The 27,500-nt window shown below is 35.1% G+C and overlaps 1 protein-coding gene across 2 annotated transcripts in view; it reads left to right on the top strand.

Annotated features, from left to right (window-relative positions):
• ccser1 (coiled-coil serine-rich protein 1) overlaps positions 1-27,500 on the top strand; it is a 143,096-nt gene that overhangs the window by 13,466 nt on the left and 102,130 nt on the right. For both annotated transcript variants that reach the window (XM_056463474.1, XM_056463475.1), the window contains exons 4-5: positions 10,181-10,271; positions 12,898-13,012. In XM_056463474.1, the coding sequence (XP_056319449.1) occupies positions 10,181-10,271; positions 12,898-13,012 (206 nt within the window). The remainder of the gene's footprint in view (positions 1-10,180; positions 10,272-12,897; positions 13,013-27,500) is intronic.

Genomic DNA, 27,500 nt, shown 5'->3' with positions numbered 1-27,500 from the left:
ATTGAAATGAGAAAGTCCAGGATCTTGACAACACTAGTATGAATGCACATTGACTTGGACGGTTCAGGTTCCGTTAAGTCATTACTGTGTCAGAACTTGCACCTGAAAAAAATGTATTTATTTGAATCGACTCTAAAAATTAATTGAAAAACCAATGCAGAAGATAGATATAAGAACATTTTCAACTCATTGAATATGCCGTGGAGTACAGTTTAATCAATAATCATGAAATATGGCACTGCCAAGAATCTTCCTAGAGCAGACTGTCCTCAAAAACCCGAGCGATTGTGTGGTGATTTATTGTATCACTTGGTCTCATGGATCCACATTTCTCATTCAGAAGTTCAAGCCGTTTGATTAGCAATTTTGTGGTTGTGTAACAAAGTTCAAAGCATCTAACATTTCTTTTCTACTACAAGTATTTATTAAAGCTGCCATCTGTTCATTAAAAGTAGACTCCAGAAAAGTTTGTCCTTTAATCTCTCTACAAGGCCTCACAATAAACCTGTGGATTATGCATAATAACGGGAGCATTGCTCACAGCAGGCCATTTGAAGCCAACAGTGATTGTGAGGAAATTTCTAGAAGGCAATAGAGCACTACTGCAGCAGCACTTTAAATGTCTTTAGTGAGGTTTTCAAATGGACTAAATGTGTATATTTTGTGCTAACTGTTTGCATGCTAACATAGATAACATAAAATGCCATTTTTTTGCAAGAGATATTATATATTCTTCAAACATTAAATAAAAATACTGATATTTATATTGGTTTATATTGATTTTGATGTGTTTTGTCATGTCTTTGAAAGTAGTTTCCTAAAATTCATTCATTCTTTTTCTTTTCGGCATAGTCCCTTTATTAATCTGAAGTCACCACAGCGTAATGAACCACCAACTTATCCAGCATATGTTTTACGCAGCGGATGCCCTTTCAGCTGCAACCCATCACTGGGAAACACCCATACAACTCATTCTTACACATACACTACAGACAATTTAGCTTACCCAATTCACCTATACGACATGTTTTTGGACTTGTGAGGGAAACCGGAGCACCCGGAGGAAACCCACGCGCACACGGGGAGAACATGCAAACTCCACACAGAGTTTCCTAAAATAATACAGTAAAAGATTTGGGAAAATGTGAATATTGAAAAACATTTGGATCCATTTTCTCTTATTTTAATTGTTTTGTACTCTTAATTTTTTAATTCAGAACATTAACACTATAATAATGGAGCTCAAACAGTTTAGCATTTTATAATCACAAGTAGATATTAAAGTTTGAGGACAAACTTTATGGTGACTTGAGAAAGTCTGTTGGAAGTAATGTATTTACTTTGAAAAAGTATCAAGTTGGCTAAATCAACTTAAATTAGCATGTTGTAAGCACACTTCTATCATGAATCGGCATGATTCTATCAAGAATTAACATGATTCTAGCATGTTGTTAGCATGACTCCAGCATGAAAAAGCACAATACTAACATAAATTTGCATGAATTAGCATGTTTCTAACATTAATTAGCATGTTGCTTCATGATTCTAGCACATATTACCAACTTGTTGGCATGATTCCAACATGAGTTACCATGTTGTTAGAATGTTGCTAACATGAATTAGAATGTTGTTAACATGTTTCTAACATGAATTAGCATGTTGCTAGGATGTTTCTAGTATGCATTAGCATGTTGTTAGCATGTTTCCAGCATGAATTAGAATGTTGTTTGCATGATTCTAACATGAATTAGCATGTTAAATTGGTTGCTAGGGAGTGGCTAGAAATTTAAAAGGTCACCTGTGATTGCTGGCTAAGACAAGTTAAATGGGGCCATTCTTAAGTCTGTAGGGCAGTCTGAGGCAGAGTTATAAGTTCTCAAAGTTTGATCTACTGCGTCAATGGGACTTTTCTGAATTTTCCTGGTCAGTTTTTGTAATTCTGAAAGTTGGATCAGTTGGATCGGAAAAGATATAGCAACCTGAGTCAGTCCAGTTCTGACAAATATTTGAAGGATATAGCTTGAAAGGTTTAGGAGGAAACAGACTTCAAAATTAGTCTCATAAAAAGAAGTTGTTTAAGTGAGATATCAGTTTAGCTTTCTGAAGATTTCAGTATGGTGACTTTCTTTTTTTTCATTATAGATGTCATTGTTACTTTTGATCCATTTAATTTATCCACAAAATCAGAATAACTGAGCTTGAGTGAGATTTTGTTCTGTTGTTATATAAATGCTTTTGTCACATTTGATCAATTTAATGTTCGCATAAATCAAAATGATTAAGCGTGAGTGAGAGAGATTTTTTTTGTATGGACAGGACCTTTACAGGAAAAGATATTTTCAATCAGTAAAGTAAAACAATTGCTCATATATTTGGCTAGTTCCTACCAAGTTATAAAGCCTTTGTTTCGTCTTTGAATAATGCAGTCCGCACCTGCACAGCTTGAGGCCAGAGTAATTGCTCTTGTTTTCCAGCGTAGCGGAGGAAAACGCCACATCCTGTGTTATTGTTCCTTAATGCTTGCTTAGGTGCCACTGCTAATTTGTCATCAAATCATGTGCCTTGTAAAAAAAAATAGCGTGTGAGGTTTACCTTCACCATGGCTGTGGGCTGACCTGGCCTTTCCATTTACATTATCTTGTTTGGCAGTTGTTCTTGGACGAGGGTACGTCCTGAGGGGGTTTGTCAACAGAAATCAGCAGTCTTAAGGAACATGCTGCGTCTTTTGTGGGACTTTGAGGATACGCATTCTTGTTTCTTAGATGCCGTGCCAGATAAAGAGATATATTAGGCCTCGTTTTATTTGTAGGATGAAACTGATTTGTTAGAGGAAAATCCTCTCTTAAGTTGCAATCAATCTAAAGTTGAAAGCTCCAGTCAAAGTTCAGAGAAGAGGCAGGATTTTGTGTTGCGCTGATTGCGGAATGAATAACGTTGTAGTTTGTGATGTCTGATTTGTAAATGAATAATTTTTTTTAGTTAAGCTTGAATATTGTCCCAAAATTTAAGTTAATTTGACATGAAATGACTAACTTCAACATTCATTCATTCATTTTCCTTTGGCTTAGTCCCTTCATCAGGGGTCGCCACAGCAGCTTATCCAGCATATTGTTTATGCAGCGGATACCCTTCCAGCTTCAACCCAGTACTGGAAAACACCCATACACACTCATTCACACACATGCACTACGGCCAATTTAGTTTCCAGTTCACCTGAACCGCATGTCTTTGTGACTGTGGGGGAAAACAGGAGCAACTGTAGGAAACCCACGCCAACACGGGGAGAACATGCAAACTCCACACAGAAATGCTAATTGGCTCAGCTACTACTCAAACCAGTGACCTTTATTATATTTAAGTTCATTGGACTTTTCATTTTATTTTGTCCTAAAAGCGCATAATAGTGATGAGTAGGGCATTTTAGTACGTGTGTTTTCACAACACTTGGTTCCCACAGCTGCATCTCACTGATCACACTGTTGATTATATTTTAATTGAAACATTAAACATTAATTTACAATATTTTATTAAGTGATAGTTAGGAATAGTATGTGTTAATGTAACTGTAAATGTATCTATTTTTATACACTTGCATGACTATTGTCGTGTATCATGCAGTTTATCAGTCAAAATTCAAAGTTAAAATTGAGTTGGCGTAACTTGTTTCAATTAGGTACAATGAACTTAAAAAAAACAATATCAGTTGAGTGAAATTAACTTATTACTTTCAGTTGCTACCTACAATTTAATCATATATTATTTCATAATGTAGTTTTATTTTCCCCTCATACAAATGGGATTTTTGTGTGTGAATACATTTTCTTTTCCTTCATTCTTTGATCGCCAAACAGTGCAGATACTCATTAACATTTTTTTATGAGGCCTATGTTATGCATAATGTTTTGTGTAAACACAAGGACTGGCAGGAAAAGGGAAGTGTTCCATTGTCATAGTGAGATTTTGTGACCACGTTCACTGCACTCAAGGGAAGTGTGCCATTTACTGTTCTCTTTGCTCTTCAAACATTAACGTTTGAGGAACTACAGTTTTCTTCTTCTGTAATCTTTGTCCGGTATGCATGTAAATCGCATAATCGTTGTTCAGTAATTTTGCTTTGCTTCTGCAGCATTTGCATCAGGATGGTTCTTGTTTGATGCAGCCTAAATGCTTTTAGCTTGAAATCAACCTTCATATTATATCGCAGGACACTTTGGTCTTGGTGATGAATGAAACATTTGGCAGGAGCCAGTGAATGTGCCTAAAGCGTTTCACTTATAAGGAAGTTACATCATTGAATCAGAACTTACTTTACTCCATTAGTTGTAGGATAGACTTTGAAATTTGCTATTATTTGTTAAATTGAAGTTGTCTCTGTGATGTAACTAAAACCTGCACAAATCAGCTGTACAAAAGCTAACAATTTGTTTTTTTTTCCGTCAAATGATTGAATAATTGAAAGAACCAAAATAGAAATAAGTCCAGAAATAAGTTAATGTACTTGTTTTAATGTTAAGTATAATATAAATAGTATAGTATAATGTTAAGTATAGTAATAAAATAGTGTAGTAAAATGTTAAGTCAAGTATAAAAACTCTTGGTAATAGTTCTAGGATAATTCTTTTTGTGATTAATTTTTGCTAGTTCAGGCATCACATATTTTAGTTATTTTTTAATATACAGTTGAAGTCAAAATCCTGTGACTTATTTTTTTTATTTTTCAAATATTTCTCCAAATGATGATTAACAGAGCGAGGAATTAATAATTCTGAGTTCAACTTTATATTATTTCCTATTTCTTTATTTTTTAAATGTTCCAAACTGCTGAAAAGCTCCAATAAAAGTAAGTTGTTTTTTTTTAGCTGTAGAAATAAGTTTACAGAAGAAACAAGAAATTTGTTGGTGCAAAGATCAAGCTAAAAGAAACAAACAAGCAAACAGGGAGGAAACAAACACAAACGAAGCATAAGTAATGGACAACTGTTTTGCAAAGGAAAAACAGGCGGTTTGGGATGCATGAGATCCTTCAATGACGAGTGGAGTTGGAGAATTTGACACTTCTCCTCCTTAGACAGTTGTTGTTTTCTGTAGACAGTGTTTTCATACTTCTGCATGGGTACATTTCAGGTTTGTTTGTGTTTTTTCTGCTCTTGTTGTATTTATACTGCTTTATCCACCAGGTGTTTTCAACATGCTACATTTTGAGTGCATTCAGAAAATGTAGCCTTTCTGATCCAACAGTACTTTTTAATGTATTTAATACTGTGGAAAAAACAACAGTCTTCTCATTACAGCATCAAAGGAAGCAATACAATGTTGTTAAAACTAGAACATGATACCTGAGGTAAATGTATGCTTTTATTTTATATCGTTTGCTAGCCAAGTGTCCCTAATTTAATACTTGTCATGAATATCCCCATTTTTCCACATATCCATTTTTTTAAAGTGTCTTTGAAGAATGCCTTTGACTTGTAACAGTCATAGTTTTTTTCTAGGTGTTAGTGATGAGCTTCTCTGCAATGAGGTACAAACCTGGTACAAAACAAATATATCTATAAATGGCTCTAACAACATGCTCTTCATATTATGAATACCATGGTCAAAGTTACAAATAGCTCAATATGGCACTCTGTGGATAACTCTGCTTATGTGTACATGCATACGTATTACTTATCTATGCATGAACCGCACATGCTCACTGACAAAGTTTGAAAGGACACTTTATGAGATGCTGCTTGCAATAGTGCTAATAATAGGGGTGGCATGACAACGCTGGTAAAATTAAAAGATACCTCTTGATTCGTTCACTGTCAATAAAAGTTTACAGTCAATACAATGTAGATAATTCATTGCCTTGCGTTTTTAAAAATGTCTACGATTTAAATTATACAAAGTCTTACAAAAAACAATTATTACAAAGCATTTTCAAGTCCAGTTTTCAGCCAGGTGCATTCAGAATTTTTGGTGTTGGCCCAGATTTTTAATTTCAGTGCATTTCTAAGAGCAAGTCATGATGTGACAGAATGTGCACTGAATAGTACTAAAATGCAAATCACCTCAACCAAGTTTTTTCTCAAGTAATTTTTATTTATTTATTTTTTTACTGTAAATTTAGTTGCAGTAGCATCGTAATAAAATGTGATTTGATAATTTAATAAAAGCATTTCATGATTAAAAGCAATGGCACTTGTTGCTCATGCATGCATACCTCTATAGTGATCAAATACAATACCTGACAAAAGTCTAGTCGCCTATCCAAGTTTTAGGAACAACAAAAAATAACTTGACTTCTAGACTAGTTGATAATTTTGAATCAGAAGTGGCCTGTATGAAAGGCAAAGGCCTCTAAGGTTATGCTTATTTTACCAAAAAATAATATATAATCATGCCTTGATTTGTAATTCTTTAATTAGAACAGTAAGGTCTGACTTTGCTTAGACAAAAGTATTGTCAGAAATATTGTACAGTATAGAATATAAAGTCATGGTGCAGTGGAAAAATAAATAATATTGTGTATGACTCCCATGAGCTTGGACTGCATCCATACATCTCTGCAATGACTCAAATAACTTATTAATAAAGTCATCTAGAATGGCAAAGAAAGCATTCTTGCAGGACTCCCAGAGTTCAACAAGATTCTTTGGATTCATCTTCAGTGCCTCATCTTACCCCAGACATGCTCAATGTTGTTCATATCTGTTGACAGGGCTGGCCAATATCGGAGAACTTTGACCTTCTTTGCTGTCAGGAAATTTGATGTGGAGGCAATGTGGAGGCAATGTCACAAATGTCTTGATACCTCAACTCTGCAGATCTTTCACATGCCCCCATACTGAATGTAACCCCAAACCATGATTTTTCCTTCACCAAATTTGACTGATTTCTGTGAGAATCTTGGGTCTATGTGGGTTCCAATAGGTCTTCTGCAGTGTTTGTGATGATTGGGATGCAGTTCAACAGATGATTCATCAGAAAAATCTACCTTCTGCCACTTTTCCAAATGATCAATTAGAAGTCAAGTTCATATTTTTTGCTTTTACGACTGGTAATTGTGTGTTATTTTCTTCCCAGATTTAAATAGGATAATGTGCATATTGAGGAAATTCTGCAAAATGCGAAAAGGCCACTGGTTGCTAATGAATGCCTGTGACGGGTTAAAGGCATATTCTTATACTGTATGCTTATGCTTATATTTATATTTAATGCCTATAGAACTTGCACAGTATCACTGGAGTTATAATGAAAACCATTATAATGTAATGTCTCTAAATAAACTATAGTAAGTATGATTTCATATTTTCCACTTCAAAAGGACAGGCATCAGCCAAGAAATGCAGTGTTATAGATGTATTGCCTGTACTTGTTCATTACCAGTTGTGAATAGATGATATTCCAAACAATTTCAAATAATTAACTCAAAATAACTTCAAAATAATTAATCACATAATGCTGATTTGGCGCAAAACAACACAGCAAACTACTATTTTAACATCTTTAAGAGGCACATCACGCTCTTAAGGCCCTTCACAATGGATTTTTCAAATGGGCGACCTGAGTCAGGTCAAATCTGAATCCCAGGGATACATTAGTGCAAATGTTTTCTGACTCCTCATAAAATTTTCTAGTAGCAGCACAGACTGATTGTGAGTGTGTCTCAGGCCGTATCCTCGTATAACCTGTTAACGGGTAAGCTGCTAGAAATAGTGTTTCAGTTTTATTTTTGCACATGGATACATTTTTTGAAAAGGAGTGATTTCTGAAATACCAAGGGAGAAAAGTTGTTTACATTGGCATTGAACTGCTCTGTCCTTTTAGTGAAGGGCCACAGGATATTTCATTAATGAGTAAAGCATGTTTTCTCCTGACACTGACATGAAAAGATCAGAAAAATCAATCTGAACATTGCGAGATGGAGAGTGAGTCACACTAAATGTCACCACCTCAATCCCTCCCAAATAAACACTTGAGGAAAAAAAGACCATCATCTCATCATCTCTTTTTATTTTTTTCCACACAGACATTTTTAGCGAGCACACAAGCAATTTGTGTCTTTTGTCCTCCTGTTTTCAGTGCCTATGGCTATTGAATTTGTTGATTGAGACGTGCATGTTTATGTTCACAAGGACTCTTATGAAGCAGGACGCCGTTCTTCTTTAATATCTCTACATAGGGCGTCTGAACAGGTCGCCGATTAAGGGTGTTCACTTTATCAATATTACGCTCCTACCGAGATTGTTACGGTAGTGATGCATTATGTTCATTTTGTCATTTGGCATCGTAATATTTCACCGAGGTAAAGGCCATGGCGTTTCATATCCTGAGAGTCTTAATTAGGAGCCTAGCGACCCTTTAATTTCGAACAAAGTCAAAGTTAAAGCACTTTCCTGTTCTGATGCACTATCCAGTCTTTTGCTCCGTCTTGCTTAATTAGCCACAAGAGCTGCGCTTCTCCACTTTAATAGGACATAATAGCTGCTCTTTTGCCTTTTTGTCTTTTACATGCACTTTTTAAATAAGATTAGCTTCAGATACACTCCATATTAGAGCTTTGCTGAGCTTTGCTTGTGTGCTAAAATAAATGATGGTGTTTTATTATTATTTATTTATTACATTTTTTTTTTACCTGTAGCTGCAAGTCTGAATAGGATTTTATAATACTGGGCACAAGATGGCAGTGTGACACTTTGAAAAGCATCACTGTAAAGCTCACTTTGGTTTGAGTTCAGTTTTTTTTTTAGTCAGTTTTGCTGTTTAGTCAGATGTAAGGAAAGGTTGCTGTGGAGGCGTCTTTGAATCAAATTAATTCCTCTTTTGTCATCTTGCATTAACAAACAAGTCATGACACGCAGCTGGAGGTCTGGACTGAATTTAAGAAAGTTATTAGTCGCTGCTAACTCCAAAATAGACTATTGAAATGGATATTTTATAGGCTATAGATTTAGGTTTTATTTAATTATGCATTAGGTTTTTAAAATCACTCTAAATCTTAAAGTATTTTATTTTCAGAAAGCAATGACTTATTGAGGCCAGATTTGTCATGACTAGTAACATATAGTAAATATTTAAAATGGGAAGTTAATTTTGCTGACATTTTTTTTATTTATTTAGTTATTTTTTTATGTTTTTTAATTTTATAAAAAATTAATACACCACACTATTTATAAGGATTTTGTATCATTTTTTTGAAAAGATGTATGTATTCTGTTAATGAGACCTTCATCAATGAATACAAACAACATTATATTTTCTTTTTTTGAGGTTAATATTTTTTTAAATGTCAAATTAATAAAATAAATACACAGTTAAGCTATCATTATTATGTTAAAAATAGCAGAAAGAACTGGAAATAATGCATACTTCTCATTTAAGAGTCATTAGTAGGCCCACACGGATTCTGCATGCGCAGAAATCTGCAGATTTCTGTAGATTTTCAGCCTATCATTGAATCTATTTATTTACTTGTGTAAATGTGTGTAAAATTATATTTATTCAGTTTTTATATTAATTTCAGTAATATTATTGACCAATATGAAAATGTTTATATGATCTATTTACAATACAGTTTGTAAAGTAATATTTCCTCTCTTTTAGTAGATATATTATATGAGAGACTTGCTTTGTTTCCCCAAAAATTTGGATTTACATTGTAAACATTCAATAAAAGTTAAAAAGGTATTATTGTTTATTTCATATATTAAGTTTTTAGTTATGATAGTCTTAAAATCATTCCACAAAATCCGCAGACGGTTTACAATATTCTCAGCAGAAATGGCAAAAATGTCTGCAGATTCTGTCTGGCCTTAGTCATTAGCCACTGCTAAATGCAAAAAAAGATACTTTTAAAGGGGATTAAATATGTCATACCTTTTATTAAAAAAAAAATATAGGCAATAGGTCTCAACAGAAAGGATATTTGTACATTTATATATTTTGTATTTTCAAACACAGTCAATTTTAGTTATTGCTTTTATTATAACATTACTTTACAAAAAATATACCTTTATTTTATGTAATTAATTACATATCTTAATTGTATGTAATCATGTGAGATTATATGTTGGAAAATGATGCCATTTTATGTAAAGTGTGCCCTGGACTATTCTCATTGAACTCTCCTTCTGAAAATGTTTTATTTGGACTGTTGGATTATAGTTATTATTCCTCTCCCTCCCTCTTTTTCCAGGATGTTTTGAATAACCTTGGCTCATCTGAATTGGATGAGGATGACCTGATGCTGGATCTTGACCTTTCTGATGACCAGCGTCCTCATCATGGTATGTTTTAACCAGACTCCAGTTGCTCTCTCTTTTTACATCAGCCTCTGCAACATGTATTATGACATTTATCTTCCATTCATATTCATGCAGCTGAATCTCTGAATATCTTGTTATAGTAATTACATTCTTGCAATAGCTGCTTCACTTGAAATGATTTTGGCCATGGATTAAAAAAAAAAAAAAAAACATTTGATGAAGACTCTGGCTAGGCTTCAGATCTTAATACCTTGTAACATATCACACCATGAAGTTATGCATGAATGCAATTGTGGATTAGTCATGTAGTCATTTTAATATACCAAATGTGCTGATATTTTGGTAGGAGTTACATCAGCACGTGAAGTCGTGACACTACATTTTATCATTCACCACAGGCAAAGCCTCCAGACTGATAAACACTGCAGATGTCATTACTGATTTTGCTAAAGCATTTTTTTTAAGAACAGTAAATATTGCAGCATTTATTGCAGAAAGTCATTTTGGCATAAACTTCCTCTAAATCAGTGGTCCTCAGCTGGATTTGTTGGATTTTTTATTTGTTTTTGGACCTGATTATACATTGCACAAATGGCAACTTGACAATATCTCATTTTATTTATTTGTACGCTAGTTTTAAAGGGAAAATTCAGATAATATTTGATTTTTCTTAATGTTTTATTTCATTTGGTTGTTTGTATTTAGGTCAGTGTCCAATGGCTCTTTTAATGCTAGCCAAGGATGTGTTTCTAGTAGTACGACCAACCAGGCCTGTTGAAGAATCTTTGCAATATGGTAGGAAAAGGGTAAATGCTGGCTTGTTCTGTTCAAAGGGGTAATCGCTGGTTTGTTAAAGAGAAAATTCAACCAAAACTGAAATTTCAGTCATCATTTACTCATACGCCATGTGTTCCAAACCAGCTTGAGTTTCATTCTTCTGTCAAGCACTAAGCAAGTTGTACTGAAAGTGAAGTTTTACAAACTAATTTTGAGTGGAGCATGTGATATGATTGATCGCGGCTGGTACCTCATCCGTAATTGGTAATAATCCTATCGGATTGATCCAAACCTACAATAAATAGACCAATTTCACCCTACTGCCTTAAGTTTGTTCTGGAAGAATCCTCCTTCAACCCCATCTCCTCCTTTTCTTCCTTTAACAGGGGAAAGCTCTTTAGACCTACCTGATCTCGGACCACCTTACATGCTAATTGACCAGGCGAGAGCCCTGGGTTCAATCATCAAGTGTGAACTCTTGAAACCGTATATCATTAATTAATTTTCCTTCGGATTAGTTCCTTTATACATCAAGGGTCGCCATAGTGGAATGACGTGCCAACTGGAAAAAAACCCACACAAACACGGGGAGAACATGCAAACTCCACACCGAAATGCCAACTGACTCAGCCGGGACTCAAACCAGCTAACCACTGAGCTACTGTGTTGCCTTGAAACCATATATTCTGAAGAATATTGCGAAAAAACAGCCATTGACATCCATGACGGGAACAAAAAAAACACTATGAAAGTAAATGTCTGTTTTTTTCCCCAGCATTCTTCAGTACAGTATATCTTCCTTTTGTGTTCAGTAGAAGAAAGAAACTCAAACAGGTGTGGAACCGGTTAAGGATGAGTAAATGATGACTGAATTAAAATTTTTAGGTCAACCATAATTCACAGAAAAAGCATTATGAAAATAATAAATTATTAATAACATATGTGATGCAGCTGTTGTCAGATCCAGTCCAGCAGTACAATAGTTCTTTCAACAAAATTCACTTAACGATTTCTCCATTACACTGTGCCTCACTTACAAAACAACCTGCAATCAAATGCTCTGAAGAAAGCATGTAATCTTCCAAATTCGTGACACATTTCAGAATAAACCGTTCATTTGTCCCCAAGATCCTTACAGAGTCTTACGGAGATGCAAATGTTTAAACCAGATGCATTAAAGCGAAAGTTTGAACACTCATTTGTATATAGTTTCCACTGTAGAATACACTCCCTTCTGTTTATTTTAATCGTGACATAATGCATGCATCTGATATAGGCAGGTGTGTACCATTGCGTGTCAGTGGGTGGAGTTTGAACTTTGGAGGCAGATTAAATAAATAATAAACAAATCTACAACTGTGATGTCACATGCCAACTTATTTGCAAATTAGTCATTTTTACAGCTTGGTTAGACAAATGCTTTGCTTATCATTTTAGTAATTAATGGCTTTATTTTATTTTTTTTATTTTTTTTTCAATGGTTTTTATTCATTTAAGCAAAGTACAGAAGAGAATAATGCTGTACAGCTCTTACAGAATCAAGTGTTTACTCTGTTAACAAACCCAAACAAACTAGTGCTCCAATAAAGTCCTTGCAGTCACAACTTGGCTATGATTAATTGTATATACAGTAAGCACCTTAAATACAGAATAATCTTAAAGTGAGTAGAAAAGAAACCTAATTGAAAATATTGACATTTTAAGGATGATTTAATGGAACTAAAACTTCTTATGTCAAAAGAGTAAGGCAAATTTGATTTCTAATGTCATGACCCCTTTAAGTTCCAAATTAATCTCTTGATATTTTATTTTCAAGAAGCAAAGCTCTTGTTGATCCAGAAAGTTTGCTTATTTATATTTGCTTCTGCAGCATCCCGGGAGGATTCAAGTCAGTCTCTTGCTTCATGCCTCAACCTGTTGCCCTCACCGCTGGAGGCCTCCACAGACCGGACCCTTGGAAGAGACTCCAGGGAGCCCTTCTTCAGGTATGTTTTTCCTCAGCAGAGCTTTCAGTTTCACAGACATGAATGTTTCGACATGGGGGATAATGTAAAATGCCTGTTTTAATGGCTCTGAATAGTATTTACATGGTGCAAGTCACATCCAGTTTGCTTTATGAACTGATCAGAATTGCTGAGCTTTAAACTGCCTGTAAACTTTTCCACTTGCATTGTCAGAAAAAAATATGCTACATTGTGTCAGGGCAAAAAAGACTTCTTACACATTGTAACAATGCTTGACAATATTTTTGTTTATTATGTTCTATTTTAGTGTATAGTGTTTTTGAAGTAAAGCGGCATTTTCAGTATTCATTATTCTTAGTCTTAATGTCACATTGTCCTTTATTTATAATTTTAATATGCCTGTTTGAGAAGCCAAACTTTTAAACATATTCTTGTGGAATGCCCCATTTTTAATGTTATAAGACAAAAAATTATCTGGAGAGACTTTAAATGAAATATTAAAATTTTTTAAACCGTTTTAAATCCTTCTAAAATTGTACAATTTTTTTATTTTTGCTCGATCATTCTATCATCATCATTATTATTATTTATTTATTTTATCTCGTGCATTATGTATTGCTGTTGATGACTTTTAATTGATTGAATAATTTTATAATCATAGAAAAGTGATATTTATAAAATGTGGTAAACTTGATATTTTTTGCCATGACATAGCCAGAGAAGCTGATATGGCAATAAACTCAAAATTCATAAAAAAAAAATATTTAGAAAAAATGTAAAAATTAAGAAGTAAAAAACAGATTTAAATTAAAAAAAAAGGAAAATGTATTTAGATAAATATTAAAAAAAAATTTAATAATTATTAAAGTACTACTACTACTACTACTACTACTGCTGCTGCTGCTAATAACAAATATAGCTGCAAGCAGCCATTAAGGAGCCAAGCACTTTACAGTCAGAATGAGCAAAGCAGTCCAGAGCCAGAATGAGCAAAGCAGTCCAGAGGCCGAAGACGGTGGCAGAGTTACAAATTTGATGTGTTGTTGTCAGTGTTAGGTGACAATGAAGAACCTAAAGTTGGGTGTCAGTATATTTAAGCATTGCAGAGAGACAGCCTCAGATGCAGTTTGACATTATACCAGCACATTTGTCGATGCTGTAAACAAAAACCGTTTTGCCTATTGACATAAATTTCACAACACTTAGTCATCATGCTGTGACGATGATCCGAGTTAAATTTGGTGATATTTCGGTGTACGGTCTAGCAGGAGTTTGCAAAAGAGTTTTTTTTTTAAACAAAATCAATATGGCGAACAGGAAGTTTAGCTATATATGGCATATTTGGTATCATTGTTCTCGGCATGACCCAAGGAATAAGTTGAGATAATTTTTATGACAATAAACATATTCAGACTAAAGTTATTAGCAAATTTATGATTCATTATTGATGGTTAGTGAACGGTTTATAACTCGTGACCACTAGGTGGCGCTGCTACCAAAGTTAGGTGTTGGGGTCATTGTGAGTTGCCAATGACAGACCTAAAGGTCAGTGTCAATATGTTTAATATTGCAGAGTTGCAGCCTCAGATGCACGTTGACATCATGCTGTTGATGAACACATTTGTTGATGCCGTAAATGACAACCGTTTCGCTAATCGATATGATTTCCATAAATTTTCGTCAGCATGGTCTGAAGATGACCGGAGTCAAATTTGGTGAAAATTGAATCAATGGTCGAGGAGGAGTTCACATAAAAAGATTTTGAACAAAATGAAGATGGCGGACAATATTTGCCGTAATATGACATGTTTGATATCAATGGTCTCGGCATGGCCCAAGGAATAATTCAATGTCAATTTTATCACATTAAACCTATGCAATCCACATTATTAGCCATTTTGGAAGATTCATTATTGATGGTTAGTTAAGGATTTATAAAGCACGACCACTAGGTGGCGATGTTGCCAAATTTATGTGTGCTGGTTATTGTGAGGGACCAGTGACACACCTAAAGTTCAGCGTCAATTTGTTCAAACATTGCAGAATTACAGCCTCATACGATCTTTGACACAGTGCCAGCACATTTGTCGGTGGCGTAAACGAAAACCATGTTCAGCATGGTCTGAAGAATATCAGAGTCAAATTTAGTGAAAAATCGGTCTAGGAGGCGTTCAAAATGTTCTCTGCATTATCTAGGGAATATAACAAGACACATGTCATGTCAATAAGGAATGTTTAGAAAATGGTAATAGCATTTAAAAGGGCACGGTGTCGAAAATGCATACCATGTTTTGTAATGATACGTGAATTATGTTTGTGAAATATAGCCTTTTTTGACAAAAATCTAAATGGCTGACCTGAAAATCGAACATTATTCGACTCAGCATGCTCTGTCGGATGTGAAGAGGCCAGTTTTATGAGTTTTGGACGAAGGGCTGAGAAGATATAAGCAAAAAAAGCTTTTTTTTTTGTATCTCAGACCATGGTTGTCATAACGCACACCTAGTTTGGTGTCAATACGTCAATGCTTTACGGAGATATCGCTTCAAGCCGATTTTTGCAAGCTCTATATTAGATTTGTTCACAAGTTAAACGAAAACGGTTGGTCGAATCAACTTGAATTCCAATACTTTTGTTCAGCATGGTCTGTAGATCATGTGATTTTAATATTGGCGAAAATCAGATAAATAGCCTTGGACGAGTTCAATTAAACAGGTTTTGTGAAAAATTTGAAATAGCGAAAAAATTTTCATGACAGAATATGACGTCATAGGCTGCAATTTAATTGGCTTGAGCCAAGGATTCATAGGAAAAAAGAATTTAGACTGTAGCCCATTCAAAAGTTATAACAATAAACATAAGTGAAACTTTGGATAAATGGTGGTGCTTGAGAGTTTAAGTTAGACTTCACGTTTGCTGTGGTTCATGGTGACACTGCCCTCTATCATTGTGCCAAATTATACAACTATCTCGTGTACGGTTATATGGGCTGTCATTCAAATCTGGCGGAAGAAGAAGAAGAAGAAGAAGAAGAATAGGAATGTTAACGGAAGCAATAGGTGCCTTCGCAGATTCGCTGCTTGGCCCCTAATGATATAATTAGACCACAAGTACCTAAACCTTCAAATATGATAGTATATAGATTTAATAAGTACTGGTCAGTAACCCAGATTACCTTACTGAATACTTTTATTTGATCTCTATTAACACTGTGAAATATGTAACATAAATTTGATATTTGGCAAACAAATGCATTTTTCTTTTCATTTTTAGTCAGGATGAAGTGAAATGTACTGGAGCAAAAGTGACCAATCTAAATATAATATTAGGTAATATAAAATAAAATGCTGAACCCGGAAGGCCTGAAAACAGTTATTGGTAATCCTTCACTTTTATAAAATAATTGGAAGAAAATGTGCCAGCAGTGCATGGTAGAGACATTAAATTCATATTAGTTCAAAGTCAGTCCTTTTTAAAGAAAATATTTAACACTTCCTAGTTTTGTAGAGCGACAGTTCAACCAAAAAACATTGACAGGCTTTACTCGACAGCATTCCAAACCTATTTTACTTTTTCTTTTGTGAAACAGTAGTGCATTATACATTTGCTTAGCATCCACACTGTTATTTTTATGACCAAACCTAAAGAGACAAAACAAAGAAAACCCCCAAAGCCAAAATGTTTTTTTTATACAGTAGAGATGTACTGACTTTTAGGCAATAGGATTGTGCACTCAAACGTTTATCAACATTTAGAAATGGAAAATGAAATAACTCACTATTTAAAAAGTGATAAATATATAACATTTTCAGTTAGAGATTAAATGTATGAAAAAAACCATACTGCAACACTCATTTTTGGGTAGAATTTTCACTTAAGAGCATTGCTAGTGATTTGTTGGATTGTCCTACTTTAAACAGATAAATTTGAATAATTTAGATTTAAATGAATTCACAAAGCACCAAGTAAACTACGGCGGTCACTAACTATCTTGCTGAGAAACAAAATCACAATTTTGACTCGAGATTAAAATAATTTATACAGTTTTGTTCTCAGCGGATGCTAGTCCTATTTTTTTCCTCACTGTTTTGCATCTTGTTCCCTAAACTATCAAAGTTTCTCTGATGCATTGACATGGGCATTGACTGCGCCGACAATTTCTATGAGTTGATAACGTTCTCTCAAACCCTCAGTCTAATCTGACTGGCAGATTCATCCTTGTGCGTAATGACAGCAGAGTCATTTCAAAACCAGAGAAATCCCATGTGGACACAGAGCAAATTATATTAGCATGGAAATTAGCCTAGAAAATTGAATACATTTCCTGACCTTATAATTATTTGTACAGTTTTTAGAGCATGCCCTAAAATAGACTGGGGTTTATTTTGAAATGAATACAGAATGTACCCAAACTAACTACATACATGTCAGCTACTTGTAATAAATGCCGGACGTGTTGTTTTCTGCGTAACGTTTAATTTTTAAATGCAGCACCGCTGTGGCAAATATTATTTTATATTGCTAGAAGGTTATGAGATGTACTTTTCCAAACCCACACCGTTATATGGCATTTTATAGTATATTTGAGGTACCGAATGCCTCATAAAAGCCATGCTGCTTCTGGAAAGCGTATTTTCGCCTTGTCAGCAGGTGGTGATTGAATGACCTTGTCTTGATATCTTTGACACAGTTTTCAATGAGATTTCTCACAGAGTAGCCCTCTGCGCCTATTTTATGTTGCATCCGAGGAAGTTCTGTATTTATTTTTTGAGTTTATGGCACCACGGGGCTGTTCTGTTTTCATCATGTTTAAAATCTCACAAATCGTGCTATGATTGTCTGACCTTGTTATTGACAAGAGTTTGTGCTTTTTTTTTATTGCTAGCCTGGCTAATTCTGTTTATGCAGTGTTAGTTTCTCCATACAAGTCATTATTTGTAATTCTGCGTTGACGGCATTTAAAGACATGGTTCATAAAAACATTTACTAAGCAGCATATGGGTTTTAAATGGGCACAGTGTTGTTGTTTTTTTTCTTGTGCACATGCATGAACTGCACAAACATAAAATTTTTAATTCTCTTCGGGTCACCTTCCATATACGTTTCTAAATCCAATACAGGTTCCATACAGATATTTAGCAACATAGACTTTAATGTCCATCTAGGTCAACATGTCATAATTCTTTGGAATTACTTGAAGGGTTAGTTCACCTTAAGTGAAAATTGTTCTAATCCCAGAGACATTCATTTATCTTTGGAACTCAAAATTAAGATTTTTTATATTAGATCCTTTTACATTAGATTTCGGACCCTCAATAGATAGCAATGGTCAGCAGATGTTTGAAGTCCAAAAAAGGAACCAGAAATATTGTCGAAACATTCCATGATTCTTCTGTCATTCAATTGTGATCATAGAAAGCTCCAAAAACACTTTTGTGGCACAAAAACAAAAAACTGTAAAAACAACTTTATACACTTATGTCTTCATCATATCAGGGTACAGATTTACTATGGGCATTAGAATGTGTGACTCTCAATTTCAGTTGAACTGCCATCACATTAACTGTTTTGACAATATTTTTGGTTCCCTTTCTGGATTTCTCAGGACCGTTGTTGTCTGTTGAGTGTGAGAAAGCTCTTAGAATTTGTGTGTTCTGTTTTGAGGATGATCAAAGGTCTAAGGCGTTTGGAATAACATTTTTGTGAGTAATTAGTACCATAATTTTATTTTTTTGGGTGAACTAACCCTTTAATAGATTTGGTACACAACAACTGGGTTGTTGTACATTGTAATTAAGAACTTTCTAATGCATTATGATTGTACTGCAGCCTTTGTATTTCTAACTTCTGATAATAGTTTGCAGCATTATAAAAGACAAAACTAAAATAAAACTATAATAAAAGTAGTGTATCTCTGAAATTGGCCACATGACAAACATAAACAAAAAGACGCTGCTGTGACGATCGCGTCAGCTCACACTTCAGACAAGCCCTGCGTCAAGCATTGATGCTAAAACCTCATGTGAATTGGGGTTAGTATGAGATGTGCTGAATTATTATTTTTTTTATTTACTGGAAAGCGTTTGTCTTTAGTATGCTTTAAAAGTCAATGTAAACGTAACTTTGCAGTTTAGCAGTTTTTTCTTATTATTCGAGGACCCATTTGGTTAAACGAAATAGAATATTAATATAAATTTGTATAAATGTCTTTATCTGTACCCTTTTTTAAATTAAAACTTTTTTAAATTTAAACTTTGCGTTAGTAAAAAATTGAAAACATTTTTGACAAAACAAAGTTTTTTCAGACTGTTCTTTTGAATAATCATGTGGCTGAAGGCTTGAGTAAGGGATGCTCAAAGAAAAAATGCATGTGTATGTGTGTATGTATGTATGTATATATATATATATATATATGTGTGTGTGTATATTTATGTATGTATGTATGTATGTATGTATACATACATACATACACATACACATACACATACACATACACATACACACACACACACACACACACACACACACACACACACACACACACACACACACACACACACACCTATACATATACATATGTGTGTGTATACACACACACACACATATATATACGTATGTATAGGTGTGTGAGTATATATACAAAAACTACTGTTGTAACTATGTTATAAATCTGTAATATGGCTTCTGAAATGTAAAACTCTTCCGACCACAATCACCATGTACTATATTGTAAAAAACAAAACTGTATTCCCTATAACGCCAGCACGCTGCTTAAAAACAACATGAGCCTGGCTAAATAATAACAAAACTTTATCTTTTCCCCCATGCTCTTAGCATCTAATAACTCACCCAGCATTGGCCATAATGAAACTCAAAAGAGGTAAAGTAGTTGGCTTTTTCTCACGTTTGTCAAATTCATCATTTAGAGGAGATGCCTGGGATTGCAGTATAGTGTCATTATGGTGTGGAGGTGTCAGCGAGTATAGATGTCTTTAATGGACAGTGGCTGCGAGGCCTGTTTTCTGCTGTGACTCAGCTCAGCTCAGAGTCGAGGATGCACTGTTTGATGGGTTATAATCCTGCACCCTGACTAAGTGACAAGATATATTATCCCAAGGCGAAATCTGGGCTGTTGGTGTGGAAAACACATCAGCCGTCAGCTAGACTGATGCACGGCAGCTCGTGTTATGTTTTTCTCGCTCAGCGACGCAGCTCGAGCCCATTTTACAGCTCTGAAGAGAGGCAGAAGGAAGTGTTTTGCTCTGTGAAGGGAGGCAGAAAGATGAAGCTACAGAAAGAGCTGGAAAAAAGAGCTCAGTTCGTCTTAGCGGTGCAGGAGAAGACGGTGCAAAGGTTTATGATTGGTTTTCTCTCTTACAGTTTTCACACAGAGAGAAGCGCAGTTTAAATTAAAGGACTGAATACTGAAATATATCAATATAATTTTTTACATTATGTAAGGAACAATGTGGCCACGTCTTTATTGCGGTTTGATCTGATTTATTTATACTATCAGCAAGGTCATATTAAGGGGGAAAAGGGTAATTTTTCATAAGACGCATTCAGGTTCCTTGCACACTTTCTCTAAATCCGATTTGGTTAGTCTTTTTTGCACTAAGTGATCCCCCCCCCCCATTAAAAGACGTAAAAACGTCTGATCATTTTCACATCAACTACGTTTCAATGACTGAAAACTAATACATTTGAAAACCATTTTCAAAGTGTAAGTTTTTAAAAATGCCACTGTTGCCATGTCTGTGTAAACAAACACCCTAAAGTCTTAGAAATTTATGATGTCATGTGTGGATCATATGCATTTAAAAAGGTGTTGATTTAAAGGAAATCTGACAAGCTATTTGAGTGTCATCGAGTGTTAGATGTGAAAGTATGTTGTGGGACTAGTAAACAGGTGTTATTATAATGGATTATAGAAAGCTATTTATTTATTTTTTATTTCTTAAAAGTATGATGGTAAAACAGTAATATTGACAAAAAATACTAATTTGTGCATCTCCTGACTTCCATGTGTGGCCATGCTGCCATTGTTGATGGTGTATTCTGGGAAATTTTTGTACCCCTTGGTTTCGAGTGTGATCCTGAGAAATCGCTGTTCATGTGAAGGGGTAGGGTTGTCCCAACTTTCTTTAGCTTAAGGGGTAGGGCTATGGGGTAGAATTTTGGGATTGGGCCTTAGTTTTGAATTGACAAAACCAATCCAGTCCTATCAGGCTTTGTTGTTACCATGACGCTAATCATCAACTTTCTCTGTTAATTCAGGCTATGATCCTGTGATCATGAGCTTGTCAGATAAAGGTGGGACATCTGCAGCAAACAGCCAATCACAAGTCTTGAATGTGACTTCTCTCTAGGCAAAAAGGATTATAGCAATATTTGTTATAATCTTGCTGATTATGTCCAGGTTTTCCACATGCCATAGTGTTTTATAAAGCATAAACAAAAATACACTGGGATAGTCTAAGAAGGTGGAAGAGCCTGCAAAATAAATAAATTTAAAAACAAATATATTAAATCAAACTCGAAGATGAATGGATCTTTAGTCAAGAAAGAGAGAGCACTCTATAGAACTCTATGGACTCTCTCCCCTTCTGTCTATTTCTCTCTCTCTCTCTCTCTGCCGTGTCCTTCAGGAGCAGGTTTTCTTCAGCAGGGGGCAGAATCCTCAGCTTTCCACAAGCTGTGGTCCTGCACAACAGAAGGCAGCCTGTCTGGCCTTGTGCTACTTTCCCCAGTCTCCTTACCCAAGTCTGTCAAGGTGATTCAGAGAAAGAGAGCATGAGGGGACTTTCAAGAAAACTCCAGTGTGACCCAAAGGAGTGCTGCACTTTTTAAGCTTGAGCATAACTAATGACTCTGTGCCAGTCAGACTGTTTCTCTGAAGCGTGGAGTTGGGGGTGTGATTATTTCTAACCTTTGATCACACTCTCAATTGTGTCGTCATGTTGATTTCACTGCAGTCTGTGTGTGTGTGTGAGGTCTGGCTTGAGGAGAGTCTCCTGAGGGTCCAACTGAGTCACAATGGCAGAATCCATTGCTGTCACACATTGCGAGGAAACTTGTGACATCACTTATTGAACACGCAGTGTGAGGCCTGCTCTGCATCCTCAAGCTATATAACTTAAAAACACAAGCAGTTCTTAGTCTTAAAGGGATAGTTCACCCAAAAATTATGAATTTGCTGGTAAATTAGGCCTTTTCTATGTAGAACTTTTTCTATGTAGAACATTAATGATTATTTCTAGCTGATAATGCGGTCCTTGGTGATTCATATAATGAATTCATCACTGGCTGATAAATTTTCATATATATATATTTTTTTTCATTTCTGAGGGAACTTTTCCTTTAAATTGCGAAAATACTTTTTAAGGTCTTTGACATGTACAGTAATTTTCTTACATGATAGGGCAGCACAGTTCTGGATAATCTGAGAATAGGAAATGGACATCATTTGAATGATTTTTAAAAATTGTTTTTAAATTATTCAATGATTGCCTTTAAAGACTTCCTTTTTCATTACTTGATGAATAAGCATAAATCAGATTAACAAATACTTCTGACATTTTTTATGTTTTTTGTTGCCACCTACTGGCATAAGTGTAATTTAGGCAGTCTTCGTTTGAAGAGTCAGTTTACTATGTGATTTAATTTTCTTTATTCCATGGTCTGTTGAAATTCTTGATTCTGATTGGCTGGAGGGAGTGCATTATTTTTGTTCAAATGCACAGGTAGTTCCAGTCAGTTTTGATCACAGTTCAAAATAAATGCGCTTCTCTCAAACGTTTGTAGCTACAATAGCAACTCACACGTGCTGCAAAAAAAAAACACTGAAGATGTTTAATGGCAGATGGGAGATCCGTAAAATTAGAAAAATAATTTTAAGAGTTTCTCAAGCAATAATATAGTTATTTTAAAGTCAAATTGGCAATTTATGTATTAGGATGGTTTGTTTTTAAAAATTTCGGAAGCTCTAGGCTGTCAGTGGCAGCTCCGCGAACGGAGGCGCATGTCTTGTGGTCCTTTAACTCGACATAGTGTGTTAAAATCCTTTAATGCACAGCAAGCTGTTGATTATCCCTTACTTGTTTACATTTTTTTTATTGCTACTGTAGACATCAGTGTTAATCCAAACTGTACATATGATAATTAGATTTTTTTAAAACACAGAAGTAACAATATTTAGTTGTTGGAAAGACAAAGGACTAAATGTCATGTTGTCGCCTCCGTTCTCTGCTTTTGTTTGTAACTGTGAGGTAAATCCACCTTTGCTGATGTACCATTAGAAAACACTTGAAGCACAACACTACCACATACTCCACCATTTTGAGAATGTTTGTTTGCAGCACCCACCTATGGGGATTTACACATACCTAACTTAAAGGGCACATAGTTTACCCCTTTTTTATGATTTAATATTAATATTATGGTTCTTCTGAGTGTGCTAGTTTAGGTTCAGTTCAAAACACAATTCAGATTTGATTGTTTATTAAAATGTGTTAAAAAGTGTTATTTTGGGGCCGTGTCCACAGCTTGCTGTTTTAGGGGTGTTTTGCTTCACATGAAAATAAGTTTCGACTTCCTGCTCAATGTAACAAGGGGGCGGAACCAAGAGCTCCCCCGCTCTGTGTTCTCAACAGACAGGCAGACAGAAAGAAGCAACATGAGTGAGAGGACCAGCATTCAGCCGTACATGTACGACTCGGACACAGACCAAGCAGAGAGTACAAAATCATTTGTGTCTTTGTATAGTTATACAGCCAACTGTGTGCTAGTTTAAAGTGCCGAGCTTGTACACCGAGACTAATAACCATGCACACTGAATTAACTTTGACTGAGGCATCAGAGCCACGGAACGGCACACTCAGACATGCACATTCAGATGTTATTTAAAATGAAACTATTCAGATGGCGCTCTGTGGCGCGGCAGAAGCATGAAGTGTCTTGAATCATGGCTGGACGCCGCGGACAGCCACCGACTTGAAGCGCCGTTGTATGTACCCTGATAGAAACCTATGTTTAGAATTCTAAAATGCATGGCGCTGAGAGTCGCGATACGCAGAGCGGTGTTTCTGGTGTGCGACCTGCAGGCAAGTTCGTTATTTTATTTCCAATGGAGAGACGCGCACATGAGGCAATGCGCTCGCACTTTCCAGCTGCACCTAGTTAAGATCACAGGGAGCTTCTGTGACTGCGAGAAATGCAAACGGCTGAAGTTTAAGGTAGATGCAATGAAAAGTACATATGTTTGCAAACCTACCTAAAGGTACAAACAATAATTCCGATTAGAGCGATAATGTGGAGAATACTGATCTTGTATTGAGCCCAATGAGCCATACATCTAAAAATAGAGCAAGGGTGTTCCTTTAGTGATATTGCTTTGACTCACGCTGAAAATGGCGGACGTGAAACAACAAACTGAGGATATGGTGATGTGCGCCTGTCAATCAAAATTGGTGGGCGGGGGGACCGCACTCCTACGTCAAGTTGCAGTCGCTCTGAAAACCGCTCCAATTGGTCCACTGGGTGTGTTAATATCACCCCAATATGACGCTCTATACACTATACCTACACACATGTCTGTCCAAACAGCTTGAAAAGTAGATTTTTCACCATAGGTGCCCTTTAAAGTAGTAACGGTTCTTGTCCCCAGTGAGCTACTGCACAAACAAAAATAGGTATCATTAGAAAGAAGCCACTTTGAGCTTTACTATGGCCCATCTAGATAGTTTATTGCTAAAAAAATATAAAAAGTTATAGAATTAAAGGTAAAAAGAAACAGAAAATGTACTGTTTTCAATATTTGTTTTTTTCACATACAAACACAAGAAAACATTATTGTAATAACCTAGAAAAAATATGTCTTGAAAGCCCAAGTGTGTTGTGAGTTTATATTTTAAATTTGATGAACATAGCATGCAAGATACGATTGCTGCAAAACGTTTTCTGAGACTATATCGGTTCCCTTGTCACCCTCACAGTGTATATTAAATTAAGTGTATATTAAGCAAGTACTATTCATGAGCATGACATCATTTTTTTAAAGACGGTAAAACGTCCTCTTTGAAACAACTTTCAGTCACAAAAATGTTGTTGTCACATTAACGAACATGCAAAATGCATCAAAACCTTCCTGTTTTTGGCTGAAAACATTGTCATGTAAATGGCCCCTAAAGTTGTTTCATAGCTATTTACAACTGTCCTCTCTGGGTCATCGGCAGCGTGATGACAGATCTGAAAGTCCACTGTGATCATTTTTGTCGAATCATTGTCGGTCATAAATCAGGTCAGTAGGAGTTTGATTCAAGTATATTTTAACAATGAATCATGCAGCTGTACTGTACAGTAGGAAACGTTGCTATCTAATAGAAAATGAATAGTTGTTGCATAACAGAGTAACAAAAATTTTGAGATATTAAAATTTATGAGTGGAGAAACAAGGATTTTGTATTAAACTGCCATTGAATTTTATCTTTTAACAAACCTCGGACATGTAAGACATGTGACAAATGAATCTTCCATATACGCATAAATATTTGATCATCCTGAAACATTGCTTTAATGTTAACAAACCGCCAGAAACTACTAGCGCATATTCTCTGACATCACTTAATTTCCTGCTAGAAATAAATAAACCACAATTAAGCCACGAGGGACGTCACGTAATGAGCAAAATCAACACATTTAAGCTTTTCAGATGTTCTAGGTTGAAAAGTTCAAAATAAACAAATAAACAGAGATGATGTCATTGGAGAGGTTAGGCTGATCCTGGCCTAAAGCTAGACGTCGTAATAAAAATGAGTCAAAGCTCAAAAATGGGTTTGAGGGAGATGGTTGACGGCAGTGTGAAAACTGTTGACTTCTACCACTGCTGCCAGAAATCCTTGAATTCATTGGACTTGAGCAATTTGTTGCAGTCTGTTGTGTTTATGTCAAATCATCTAGCTTGGATAAACCAAATGGCCAGTGGCATAAGGAAATGAGGAAAGAAAAATGGATTGTTAATATGCAATGTTAGTGATGAACAAATGTGGCATTTAAAAAAAATGGCTGATACCAATGTGTTGTCTAGAAAGCATATATTCAATTTTTTGTCCCTTTAGTATATATATATGTTTTATAATTTTTAAAAATATTTTTGTGGGTATAAAACATGTTTAAAACAAGACATTGGGTACAGGGACATTATTATGGGATTTTAATATGATTAAGACAACACTCTAATTAAGAGTCTACCATATAAACCGCGATTTTAATTTTTATTTATTTATTTTAATTTTTTTATTAATTAATTAATGTTTTGTTTTATTTATTTATTTATTCGTTTTATTTATTTATTTTTGATTAACTTAATCTGATTAAGGTCATAATCAAACTAAACAGAAAACGAATTAAGACATGTGGAGTATGCCGATTTTAGTCGCATTAAGTGCAGTACAGACATGTAAACACTGTAATCAAACTATTACCATAGTGTAATAGTGTACTCTCACCACATTTTGTGACAGGATAGTCTATACATACACGGCTGTTTGACACCATTCTCTGCACCGAGTCAGTGAAGGACCACAGACACCTGCATCCAGAAATCCTGAGTTTTTTTTTCCCATACGGTGTACGATATCAAATTCCTTTTAAACATTCTTCCAGCAGTCCTTACTCTCATGCAATATCTCGTTTGTCATTATGGGCATGCATAAAATGTTCCTGAATGAAAGTGAAAGTGCCAAACAGAGGTTAAAGTGGACAAATTAAAAATGAAACACCCGAAATGAAATGAAACGCCGGAGGAAATGTGGATAGCACGGTGACGTTAATTGAATTATATGCTATAACATGTAAAACGAGATCATGAAAGGAAACTTCAAAAATCAACTCATGTCAAAACCTTAATCACATTATTGTCTCATTCAAATTAAGGAAAATGATTCAATTACTGATGTCCATGTAAACACTCTATGTTTGATGGTTGGTGAATCAATATTTGTTTGAGGAGCCCTGATTTTCACAAGAAGTAAAAATTTTGTTTTTTTTATTCTTATTTTTAAGGGAAAAAATATGTAAATTGCAATATTTTATTTGAAATTTGCAAATAGCAAAAAATATCATGTTTTTGCTCAAACCCATACCAAGTTAATCAAGTAAATCCAGAGAAAACTTTCTAGATTATATTAAAAAGGTGGTTTCAAATTGCAATAATTCTTCACACTATTGATAGTGGTAGTGCATTAGCATTTTGAGGGGGACTTTCCTGTAAAAATTCCACTATTGTGAATTATAGTGTTGCCATGATATAAAATTACTCATACTATGATATAAGATTTTTGGTCATACGCCCACCCCTAGTGTGAAAATATGTCTGTGCCTGGCAGCGAAGATCATGCAAATTCATTTAATACCTCTTTCCACTCTCCATTTCCCTCTCTCGTTCATGGTCACAGTCCAAGATGAATGCATCTTATAGACTCTCTGCATGTTCACAACAGTATCTCTTTTG

The sequence above is a fragment of the Danio aesculapii genome, chromosome 8, assembly GCF_903798145.1.
Source record: "Danio aesculapii chromosome 8, fDanAes4.1, whole genome shotgun sequence".
Lineage (NCBI taxonomy): Eukaryota > Metazoa > Chordata > Actinopteri > Cypriniformes > Danionidae > Danio > Danio aesculapii.
Note: the sequence above shows the minus strand (reverse complement) of the source record. Positions and strands in the feature narration are given on the sequence as shown.